Genomic DNA, 13,119 nt, shown 5'->3' on the forward strand with positions numbered 1-13,119 from the left:
ACAGCAGAGCACATGTGCTTTGGCACTATTTCTTCATCAAAAGAGAAGGGCCCTCCTGCCATATGGGCACATCTGTCCCCCATTCTCGATGAAGTCAAGGCCTCACATCCTTCTATTGAGGTGGTGCATTTCTTTAGTGATGGCCCTACAACACAATATAGGCAGAAGGGAAATTTCTACCTCTTGACCACAGAGCTGGTGAACCGTGGCTTCAAAAGGGGAACATGGAATTTTTTTGAAGCAAGCCACGGGAAAGGTGCTCCCGATGGAGTGGGAGGCCTCCTGAAACGGACGGCTGACAGGCTTGTAAGCCAGGGGCATGATATCGGATCAGCAGAGGACTTATACAGTGCTATGGTTGATAGTGGTACTGTACGAGTGTTCTACATCTCTCAAAATCTTGTGAATGAATTCCTCAAGAAGATGCCAAGTTCTCTGTCAGCAGTGCCTTCAACCATGAGAATACATCAGGTGGTCACAGGGTCCTTGGGAAAGCTTCTCTATCGAGATGTAAGTTGCCCTTGTACCACCAGGCAAATGTTTGAGTGCCAGTGTGAAGACACACATGCCTTCAGCTTTGAGGTTCAGCCATCAACCCCTGCACTGCCTCTAGTACACTCAAACAAGGACAATGAAATTCTGTGGAGTCCTCAGTTGATTGGACAGTGGTGTGTTGTGACCTATGAGGAGACAATTTACCCTGGCACCATTCAGGAAATCACAGAGACTCATGTGCAGGTGAAGTGCATGAGTAAAGTTGGACGTGCAGAGAACCGCTTTTTCTGGTCCCTGAGAGATGATGTGCTCTGGTACTTGTTTGAAGATGTTTTGTGAATTATTCCTCCTCCAAAGCCAGTAAATTCCCGCCATGTTGAAATTGATTAAGATATCTTGTCAAATTTGTCAAAGATCTAACTTAGTGTTCATTTAGAGGCATTCTCTCTGAAATTATATGTTTTGTGTGCAGTGTTTCACTGTTGCATACTGAATGCAAAAAAAGTTAAGTTTGCATAAGTTTGAATAGCATTGTTTTTAAAGGCTCTGTTGCATCAGTTCTGTTGAAGAGTTTTTAGAGTTTTTTTGGAATTGTTAAATTACTTGAATTGAGCTGAGAAATGAATTACTAAGAGTATGTGTTGCATTTATCAGTGCATTCTGAATGCATAAAAAAACTTCAAAAGTATTTGTTTGGGATTATATAATTACTATTACTATGAGCAATCCCTGTTCTGTCAGATATTGACTAGTTAGTGTTGACTTGGAGGTTCTCCATGAAATTATATGTAGCTGTATGTATTTTTGTCACTGCATTCTGAATGCATAATTGAGAAGTCCAGTTCACTAAGTTCATTCCATAAGCATTAGCTTGTTTTATTGATTGATTGAATATTGATTGTAGGCTTTGTGGGGACATTTTAAAGCTATTTCCTGATCACTCTATATTCAATTTCCCATGAATTTATGTGTGTAGTGTTTGATCATTTCAGATTTTTGAATGCATAAAGGATGATTTTACATCACAGGTCTTTGTGAATTGAAATATTTGTTAGTGTGCATTTCAATGTATTCTATGTGGAATTATGTGCATTTCTGTACTGTTTAATAATTCTACATTTAAAATAAAAGAGGTTTTCACCGAAAGCAACTTTGCTAATTAAATTCTGTCTCCTGAATAAAATGTTGTCCATGGTTAACAATATGTCCAGTCAACTAGGTTATAGTGTCAACCGTGTGATTTTCATTGTCACCTAGGTTACACTTAGATTTTTAAAGTTAAAATAGCCAATATTGATGTTTCTGACATTTTTAAGCATTCTACTTATTTGCATACAGTAGGTTGGAGTTTACTATAACATCTTTTTTAATGATCAAAAATAACTTTAATGGAGATTTATTATGAAAAACATCCTTGTCCATAAGGACAGTTATAAATGCATTGCATGTTCATCTTTAAAAAAGGTTGATTATGAAAATAATTTTAAATAACAATTGTATGTGTGGCAGAAATAGACTCAAGAGCCTTCTAAATTGCATTTAATTTCAAGTGCAAGACTGAATTGAATGGTTTGTATAACACCCTGTTTGTCCGTAACATAGACAAACTCTGAAGTAAAAACATGTTTTTAATTTAAAAAAATGTAAAAACAGTATATGTAACACTGAATTAATATACTATATTGAGACACTTAATGTTCCACTGAGAAAGGACAGTGCTTTTGTGCTTTTTTGCTGACATGAAATGTACCCTAAATTTGAGAATGACCCACGGTGTACAAAGTCAATTGCGCTGGGTGCAAGAAAGGGCCCAGTGTGTGTGTGTGTCATTCAGAGTGTTTGTTGTTTAATGTGACACAGAGACACTGAAGAGTTAGAAGAGATAAAATAAACATTATTTAAATTATAAAATCTAAATCCAGCATAAAGTGGTTCAGTGAATGTGGTGTGTAATGTGTGTAAGCGTGTGAGTGTGTGTGTGTCAGAGACGCTGTAGAAGGACAGAGTGCCGGCCGACACGTCCACAAACACTCCTACTCTCTTACAGGAACCTGAACCAGCAGAAACAGCAGTGGACTTCTTATTGTGCAAGACAGAGAATCCGTGATCAGAGCAGATCAGACTCCAGGACTTCTCATTACATCCAAACACACAGTCATGACTCCTTCCTTTCCTCTGGATTCCTTTATATGACACTGATATACCAGCATCTCCACTGCATTCAGCCTCCCAGTAACAGCGTCCAGTCAGACTCTCTCCACACAGAACCTGATGATAACACTCAAATCTCTCTGGATGATCAGGATACGACTGACTCTCTTCCACACTCGTCACCTTTCTGTTCTCCTCAGACAGAACGAGACGAGTGTGTGCTGTGTTTGGATCCAGTGTGAGATCAACGGCATCTGAACACAAGAACACACATTACAACAGCAACATTTACAACCAGATAATAAAGTTCAAGACAAACTTTGGAGTTGGCTTGAGAAAGCCTGACCAGAAACTTTGAATTAGTTTTAAAATCTTAAAGTGTGAAGGTTTTGAAGGAAATGCAGTCTATCGATAGATTGGTAGATAGATTGATTTTAGGGTGTTGCTATGCAGTTGCTAGGTTACTCAGCCTTGTTGCTTGGATGTTTCTATGTGGTTGCTAGTGAACTCTGGGTGGTTGCTAGGGTGTTGCTATGTGGTTGCTAGGGTACTCAGTTATGGTGCTAAGGTGTTGCTATGTGGCTGCTATAGTACTCTGGGTGGTCACTAGGGTGTTTACTAGGGTATTCTGGGTGGTTGCTAAAGTGTTGCTAATATTTCAGGTAGGTTGCTAGTGTGTTGCTATGTAGTTGCTAGGGTTTTGCTATGTGGTTGCTAGGGTGTTGTTATGCGGTTGCTATGGTACTCTGGGTGGTTGCTAGTGTGTTGCCATGTAGTTACTAGGGTGTTCCTATGCTGTTGCTAGGATACTTGGGTGGTTGCTAGGGTATTCTGAGTGGTTGCTAGTGTGTTGCTTTTTGGTTGCTAGGGTTCTCAGGCTGGTTTGTAGGGTGGTTGCTATGCAGTTGTTAGGGTGTTCAGGGTGGTTGCTAGATAGACAGACATATACATATATAGATAGATAGATAGATAGATGAGTTTGAACAGTCTCGGCTCAATTCAACATTCCATCAATGTAAGCCTGTGGGATTTTTCAAAGTTTTGTTCATAATTTTTAGGAAAACTGTAAGTCGGATCAGTTTGCAAAGATATATGAGACTAAGTCAGAACAGTCTGAAGGTCTAGTCTGAGTTTGTGGATGAAGCTCAAACTCTAGGAGGAGCAGCATTTAGAAACTGAGTCTTAAGGGGGTCGCACACCGGACGAGAAGAGACACGTCTAGAACAACTCGAGGTATCGCACACCGGACACACACTTTCTCAGTTTATGACCAGCAATATTGTTATGTTTAAGGACATTATGAAATTACGGTAAGATAATGTCTGTATACTATGTTATGATTGTACTGTACAATTAAATACAATCGTTGCTGAGTCTGAACACTTTACCTCAGGACGAACGTTAACTGAATTAATTGAGAATCTCACCTGAAAATCCATTCATTTTCATCCACAGCTGATTTCTGTAAATTAATGTAAAACTAAATGTATCTTGCAGCGGGTCAAGTCAGTGTATACATTAACCATGATTTGAGACAAATATCATGTAAATTTAATATAAACTATGTAAATGCTCTGTGGCACGGCAGGATTTTGAACAAGCCGAATGGCGCTGCCGGTGTGTGTACACTCATAGAAAATAATGTGTTTGAATTTTAAAGACGTGGCGCTGCGCTTCTCGTCCGGTGTGTGACGCCCTTAAGGAGAATAATAATAATAAGCTTAAATAGTAGATCACTTTTTCAAGATAACTTAATAAAACAACAAACACTAAAACTGTGTTTAAGGACTTACATTTGTGTAATCCTGATGTAATCATGAACTCTCCACAGTGATCCACACTAGAAAACACACACACACACACACGTTTGTTTTACTATATAGAGGTGTAAATTGTCATCACTAGTCAGATGTTATGATATTTCATTAGATTAGTGGGAACATTTGGCATTTGACATTATACAGCAGCTAAACAAGTAAACACACATACACACACACACACACACACACACACACACACACAGGTGTGTTATCATAAAAATGTCCTCAGTTGTCATGTAAACAAGTACACACACACACACACACACACACACACACACACACACTCTCTCTCTCTCTCTCTCTCTCTCTCTCTCTCTCTCACTCTCTCTCTCTTTCTCACACACACAATGGTTTTTATACTGTACAAACTGTATATTCTCTCCGCTTACACTAAACATACCCATCACAGAAAACTTTCTGCATTTGTATGTTTTCAAATAAGCATCATTTAACTTTTTGTAATTGATTGGAATTGTATTCTGCACACAATAAACATCAGAATATCCCTTCTCCTGTCAATACAAATATCCACATTTTTAAATCTTATTGCAGACACTCATTTTAGGAGGCGTTTGTTCAACTCAATGACCACAGTACACTGAAAGTAAACAACCGGAAATAAGTGAGATGTACTATTTCCAAACTTAAGTGTGTCACGAAGCTCAGTGCAAGTGGTTATAGTGTCCAAACAGTGTTACACACAATTATAGTGACCAAAATTATCACGATTATCAATATCATCACGGTTTCGTTAAAATGAGATGAAAATGTTCAAAAAGAACTGATACGCACACTGAAAACATTTCAACAAGTTTTATATTTGGAAATCAACAAACAACAAATAAAATTAGCAGCTCTGTGCACTTTATTTTAAACATGCACATTAAATGATATGACCGTCGTCAATAGCAACGCATTATAATACAGTGCACATCTCTTCTATCACCACGGACGCGCCCTCTCGTTTCATTACAATGCTATTATAAATGAGGTTAGTGGATAATTCAGCAGCAAATGTTATTATAGTGAAAAAAAAACATTTAGTTTGGAACAAATAAATGGTAAAATGTTCCACATTGCTCTTTATATTGTTATAAAATACATTGATGAAAATACTATAAAATGAAAAGACATTTATTTTAAATATATAGCGCAGCTTTTTCATGAGGCAACAACATTTGATAAATAGGACAGAACAAAAAAGACCATTAATAATCTTAATCTTTCATTGGGCAAAAATATTATAGGCCTAATATGAAAGTCTTCAATATATATATTCTTCATCCCGTGTGCAGAATGAGTCATTGAAAAGTTCAGAAAACAAGGGGAAGAGAATAGATATTGATGCTTAGTGTATCATATCTATGCAACCGTTTATTGAGCCTTTTCTTTTAACAGTTGTAAATTTCAGTTGCTGTGTGTGAAGAACACTTCATAGTGCGCTCTACTCTTAGGCCGTGGGCCAAGTCTGTTTTTCTCCTTTAGTTTTCGATTTGATAGATCTCCTCCAGGGAACTGGTTCATTTTTTATAATTGGCTATATAAATAGTTGTTGAGCACATTACTGCTTGTTTCCAACGTCAATTGTTGCACATTAAAAATATAACGTAGATATAATCTCGCTAGCTAACCACAAAATGTTAGCCGGAGTAAGAACCAATCAAAGCTCGTGTTGTTACCTTGTCAACTTGAGTTGGCCAATCACGTCATTATTTGAACCGGTGCCCGAAGACCCGGATGTGGGCGCGGCGGCCGGTCAGAGGCGAGTTCTCCGTTGGACGTAACTTCTCAGTTTTTTGGCTACAGTGTATGGCTGCATGGTAGGTAACTGATTAGCACTAGCATTATCCGAAACATTGTAAAAAGTCTGAATGCATGGGTCTTGGCAAATGTTCGCCGTCAAAATAGCTACCGCTATCAGTATACATTACCACACACGTGGGTAATGTTAAGCTATTTGTTGTTTTAAATGTAGTATACGGCAAGTTGGCTAGCGTTAGCACCTGAAGTAACTTGGTATGGTAGGATCAGCTTTTTGTGTCTTGTATTTTTAGTGTCAGTTATGTATTGGTTCTTTCTGCATATGAGGCATCCAACTGGTAGGAGATGGGAAGCTCTTTTTGGGAGGCTTGGGCCATCTGATGCTGAACGCAAAACCCGAACCTTGGATGCAGTGTCATCACTGACTTCCTCTGGCAGCAGTTGGGCTTTATCTACAAGTTTATGGGACATCAGGTTATCAGGTAGGGGACAGAACAAAGGGGACAAAGAATGTGTTTATCAAAGTTGGTTACTTTTAATCTAGTAATCTCACCGTTTAGATTTGGAAGAATGCCATGTAATGTCTTTGTTTCAAATAAAACATTCCTAAAAAAAACAATGACTTTTGTGTTCAATTCATTGTCAACCTTATTTACTGTAATCTTATACAAATATACAAAGTGTTCTAAAATATACATTAATTAAAAATCACATTGTGTAATTAAGATTCGCTGGTATTGTGAGGTTTATTTAACATACATTTTTAAACTAACTACAATACACACATACATATGATGCACCAATACACAATTATCTTAATAGAGAATTAGTAGAATTGATGGATTTGATTAGGGATGTCCCGATACCACTTTTTCACTTCCGATACCGATGCTGCAGCTTTGGCTATTTGCCGATACCGATATCAATCTGATATTTTTATTTGATCCTTGAACTAATACTAATAATAATTATAAAATATATGGAAGCACTTTGCTCAGTAAGCCACATAAAAACATCTCAATCATATGGAGAACAAATACTTCTCCAGTATATAGTCCACAACCGTTGATAATGAAAGACCGCCACCCTTTCTTCAAAAGACCTTGAGATATGTTTGGTAATTGTACCTGGATGAATTTAAAATTAATTTGCTATATTTCAGATCAATATATTTGTTTCCTTAAAATTTGAATTAACTTTAACTTTATTCTCATCTGAAAAATAAATAATTTATTTCTGTATAAAATAATACTACAATTAAAAACACATTTGTCACATTTGTCATTTGTGTGTGTGTGTGTGTGTGTGTGTGTGTGATTTTGGTTGGGTGACAGTTGTAGGTTACAGTTTGACAAGAGTTTACAGTTTGACAAAAGCACAATGTTGTGTTTTACAGAAATAGAAGTAGGCTAAACACTTTGCAGTTTTAATGCATGTTTTAATTGTATGTTTTTATGTTTCCACTGTTTGATCGCGCCCGTGCCTCTCTCTCTGAACACACACACACACACACACACACACACACACACACACACACACACACACACACACACACACACACACACACACACACACACATTCCAGCATTGCAATCTTGACATCACAGCCTGATTAAGTTAAATGTTACTATGGCTTTTTCAGCTATTAATCTCTCAGCAGTGTTGAGGTTAACCCATTTCTGGGCACACTGAACAAATGATGCCCAACTTGTTTGAGAAAATAAGGTTATTGGGCTTTTTGCCTTAGAAGCAACATGTATACAGCACTTCATATTGTTGCATTCCGGCTGTCAATCACGTCCCGCCGGATAAATAAATAAATAAATAAATAAGGTGACAAAAGCCCACCCATGGGTGATCAATAGTCTTCTGACGGTAAGTGCACAATGTATAGTATAGCTTGTGTAGACAGAAAGTATAAAGCCTATTTTAATAGCAGGAATTCGTTATCAAGAGAGCAACTTTACAGTATCAACTATGCTGGTTGTCAGGGAGACGTGACAGGTTGTCAAGGAGACGGGTGATTTGTTTACGTTTTCTGACGCTACGATTTAGTAGTCCTACAAATTTGCCCATTTAAAGGGGTCATATAATGGTACATGAACTTTTACAAGTTGATTGTACTGAAATGTGTGTTGGCAGTGCCTGTACACAACCATCATAAAATGATAAAAATCCACTCAGTGTTTTTTTTTAAATCTTCTTACATGTTTCTCTCCCCTCTCCTGAATCAAGCTGTTCGATTTTGTGATGTCACAAAATCGACGCCCCTCCCACAATGGTTGATTGACAGCAGCGTTTCAACACAGACCCGCCCTCGCGCCCTCGTGAGCGAGCTGTCAATCATAGCCCGCGCCAACGGCATGTGGTGTTCTTGGGTGTAATAAGGAACACAGCAGTCATGTTGATGTCCCTAAATCCGAACCGCTGAAGACGCAGTGGCTGAGTTTGTTTTCGAAGGGAATATTCCCCACAACGTCAATGCTTTCATGTTTGTGCGAATCATTTCACCAGACTGCTTTACAATCGAGGGTCAGTATAAGCTGGTTTTGCTAAGAAGCTGCTCCTGAAAAAAGGATCTGTACCAACTATTCGTGCTCCTGCTGCACCTCCAGAAGAAGAAGTCAGTGTAACGTTTTATTAACCTTTATATTAATCTTTATATTAATCTTTGCAAATCGCTTGCTGCACGCTTCATGATGAATGCGGCTATTTTTACACTCAGGGTACATTACGGCATGTTTTCTATGTATGACGTTCTCAATATAATTCATAATCCCATGTTTATAATAAACAATGCGTTATGGTTATTGTGTTTCAAACGGTGTCCGCACAGAACAGAGGGGTGGGGTGAGCAAAGCTCATTATCATTTAAAGACACATGCACTTAAACGGCGTGCTGAAAACAGAGCTGTTTTTGACCAGGTAAAATGAGTGTTTTCTTACAATACTAATGAGAATTTTTAATTAAAGTATATTACAAACTTTTAATTTAGACCCTAAAGAATCATATTAGCTTGTACAAAAATGACATTATATGACCCCTTTAAAATTTAAGAGTTTAAATAGACATATCTTCATCAAATGTGCACACATCAACGTTGGAAACAATGCTTACACTACTTATAAGAATTTTTACATGCCATCTGTAAACAAATTACTTAGTTCCTTGGCAGGGATCAATGAAATTCACAATTTCGGGGTCCGGCCCACGGCCTATCTAGTGTGATCTGACACCCGGAGAAAGACTCATGATTTAGAAACAGAAATAAACTATAGCGAGATAAAGTAACGTTACTTTTATGAAAAACCATAGAACATTTTCTACAAGTAAAGTATAATAATGGGAACATTGATCTTGGAGTGAGTTTCCTCGTGTTACTGTCATAACCGAACATGACGATTTACCTCACATTAAGCAATCGAATGGCTTCAGAAGTCTTGGAATATAGTGCACGAAAACTTTATGGTGCTTTACAATATTTTTTATATCTTTAGTGGGGCTTAACAATAACAGAGAATGGTATGTACAATACGGGACGGCACTGAGAAGCTGCAGGAAGATTTTTGGGTGATGAATCTCCCGAGCGCTGTCACTGCTTTCTGCCATGTCTTCTCGTACAGAAAAACAAGGCTGCGCTGCGGTTGCGTCAGACTGATGCTGTCTGGACAGGATTTACTGCAAGATTTCAAAATCAAGATAATCGAACATGGTTTTCGTGATAATTAAATTTTAAACGATAATGCTACTAACCGTTGTAAAACTAATATTGTAATAGTAATACTAAACTAATACTGACATTTTATCGTGGTTTATCGTGAAACCGGTAATCGTTCCATCCCTAGTCATGGAATTAAATTTTTAACCCTCAACCAAGGGTTTTCTCTCCAAGGTCATATTTTAACATTCATGTGTCTGTATAATGAGTGTGTAGCAGGTCTTCAAGTGAAATTCCAATCCAAAGTGAGCGAACATGATTTAATATGAAGGGCACTGCGAGCAGCATAGGGAATAAGGGAATAATGGAACATCGATACATCACTTCACAAGAAGTCGAGAGTGAAAATCACCAACTGTCATTGAGCACCGCGTCACCGGTCACCATACAGCTGCGTGTGGGAAAGAAAGCGCACGAGATGAGACCGCTACAATTATTAAGAACACATTTAGTTAACCCAATCCAAATTAATTTTCATATTGAAAGACAGTTTTAATTTTAAAACTTCTTTGCTTGCAGTTTTAACAGTTACAGTTATAGTACAGCCTGGAACACACAAAGCCGACGTTGACGGACTAGCGCTGATGAAAGCCGACTGTGTTGTCGCCTCACGTCGGGGGTAAAAAGCTGCACTTGAACACACCGAGAGAACTACAGCCGACTGTAGCATGCGTGTTCAATCAGAGTTCTCTCTCTCACCGATGGCCCGACGCCGATTTAACATGTTAAATCGGCCGAAAAAAAAAGCAGACGAGGACCAATTTCAGCCGACTGTGTGAAGCACACTGAGAAAACTTAGTTAACTGGCCGACCGTCGGCTTGGTGTGTTCCAGGCTTAAAGCTTCTAATCTGTTAATAGTCAATTATATAGTCTATGTAATAAACTAATAAAACAAGACTAATACAATGTTTTGATTATATTTATTAGATACATAATGTGTTTTGTATAAGTACAGGCCTCCTATTATATGATTTTAAATTAGAAAGTAAATTAAATGACAATATTTCTTTATGTTATATTATAATCTGCGCAACCCTGTCGTTGCCTTTCTTTGATGACGTTTCAGGTCGTTCCAAATGAGTGATTATTCTGGGCCACTCAAGGATCTTCAATCCTTGCCATATGTGGGCAGAGAGATACTAGTTGTGTGGCCCGGAGCTGGCCCAGACCACAATTGCTATGTGGGTATTTTACAAAGGACTTTATATGAGAACATTTTATTTTCAAGAGAACAGAGATCTAAGACTCCCTGTTCTGGCTTTTGGAGGAGCCACTTGTAAAGGAAGTTTGTTTAGAGCAATGTGCTGAGACTCAATCAGATTTTGTGTGCTTATAGGACTGTGGGACTGAGACAAATTGTTAATGTGTCCGGTCCTGCGTTAAGTGACATAGCAGCATCTGTCCGTTTGCTGGGGCATAGATACATTTTTCACACAAAAATAATAGTAGAAACAGAGGAAAAAGCTCACAAATGAGATCACGTTGCTAACAGACAATGGCACTGGCCTTTTTACACCTGATATAAAGGAACCAAAAAACTTAAAGTCCTAGTACTCAGTAAGGAAAAGTATTAGATAAATTAGAGTTGCACAATAATGGTTAAACTGATAGTCACAATCAGGGATGTGATTTGCGAATAAAAAAAGACCCAGCATGAAGCACTTTTAGTTTTTTAAACACCTGAATCAGCCATGAACTATCAGGAACTGTGAAGACTGACACGTGGAAATATATTTAACAGCTATAATATATTTCTAGTAATACAAAAATGGACGTCTAAACATCTTTGGGGAAAATGTAAGGGCGATAAGTGCTATTCTGTAGTTCTGTAAATAAAACAACTGTGCTTCCAATACCGATCAATCTCATTCAGTAATACAATTCCACTCAAAATTCTACAATAGTAACAGGCTACATAAAATGTTTTTGTGTTTGGGGAAACTGAACATCATATTCTGGCTACACAGATAAAAACAACCTAAAAAAAACATTTACGAATTATATTAATGCTTTTTACACATTAGAAAATGAAGGCTACACATAACCTTATCAGCATGATGAATAAATTATATTAACTGGAATAAACTGTATACAGAAAAGGACCAGAGAATGTGACCGATCGAGCCCAATCTTCACGAGTTCATGCTTTGCGTGCTCTTTATACGCATAAATGACCTTTTACGTGCATCCAAAAAGCACTTTTTATCGTGCATACGATACGAAATATATACACACCCAGCCAATTCTACACAGCGGGTACATTTTGCACACCAGATGCACGTAAAAGAATACTTTTGCGTATAAGGAGCACGCCAAATAAAAGCACTCGTGCTCAGAGTCCTGCAACGGGTTGGGTACCCGTGGTTACCCGACGGGTAACCGCATAAAAGTGGCTAGAACGGGTGAATTGTGACATTCCTAAAATTCACGGGCGGGGATGCGGGCGGATAACGAACTCCTTGCGGACGGGTAGCGGATGAGCAATATTTGTCTGAATTACCATTACACATACGCAAATATGTGTTTTAGTCAGGCCATCCTTAAAAATATTATTGTTTGCCGTAACCCGACCGACCCTGTCAATTTAGGACCGACTCAATACATTTTTTTCCCCCTTTTAGTCCGACCGACTTGCCGGTTGTAAACTTGCGTTTGCCTAAGACCGACCGATTTTTTTTAACTCTTAAAACAACTAATACAAATGCAATAAAATTATATTAATTATATTTTAGTAAGTATTGTGTACATAAATTGCCCATATGCCTACATACAAACGTAGGCAACGCTCTTTCTTTTAAATATAAATCCGTGCCGTCATCTGGGCTGTAGGCTATATGCGAAATGAAACCGAAATCGCGACACTCAGGGCCACGAACCTACAATTAAAACTTACAGAGATCTCAAACAGGTGTCACGGTTCGTAAATTCATTGTTTCCTTCTCGTCTCGTGTTACTGTTGTTATGTGTGTGGGTGTGTGTGAGTGGGCGTCACCGCTCATCCTGACTGATCAGCGGTCCAGCTGATCTCGTTCATCACTCCAGCTGTAGCTCATTCACGCACCTTTAAATCCTCACCGCACTCTCCTCTCATTGTCAGATCATTGTTTGATGTCTCCCGTGTGTGATCCTGTTCCTGTCGGCGTTCCTGTTCGTGTTTCCGTTCCCGTTCCTGT

General features: G+C 38.3%; 2 protein-coding genes and 1 long non-coding RNA gene across 3 annotated transcripts in view; 1 reads left to right on the plus strand and 2 right to left on the minus strand.

Annotated features, from left to right (window-relative positions):
* LOC307169671 overlaps positions 1-13,119 on the plus strand; it is a 373,130-nt gene that overhangs the window by 116,533 nt on the left and 243,478 nt on the right. The window lies entirely within an intron of this gene.
* LOC307167184 (protein NLRC3-like) overlaps positions 1-13,119 on the minus strand; it is a 162,972-nt gene that overhangs the window by 3,327 nt on the left and 146,526 nt on the right. The gene's annotated exons all lie outside the window — the stretch shown is intronic.
* The window catches only part of LOC307167423 (NACHT, LRR and PYD domains-containing protein 1 homolog), a 256,692-nt gene continuing 244,655 nt past the window's right edge, over positions 1,083-13,119 (minus strand). Inside the window, exons 6-7 of the mRNA XM_079886521.1 lie at positions 4,440-4,486; positions 1,083-2,900 (exon numbers count right to left, since the gene is read on the minus strand). Coding sequence (XP_079742647.1) covers positions 2,326-2,900; positions 4,440-4,486 — 622 coding nt within the window. The 3' untranslated portion in view covers positions 1,083-2,325. The remainder of the gene's footprint in view (positions 2,901-4,439; positions 4,487-13,119) is intronic.

This window comes from Squalius cephalus (assembly GCF_949319135.1).
Source record: "Squalius cephalus genome assembly, chromosome: 1".
In the NCBI taxonomy this organism is placed as follows: Eukaryota; Metazoa; Chordata; class Actinopteri; order Cypriniformes; family Leuciscidae; genus Squalius; species Squalius cephalus.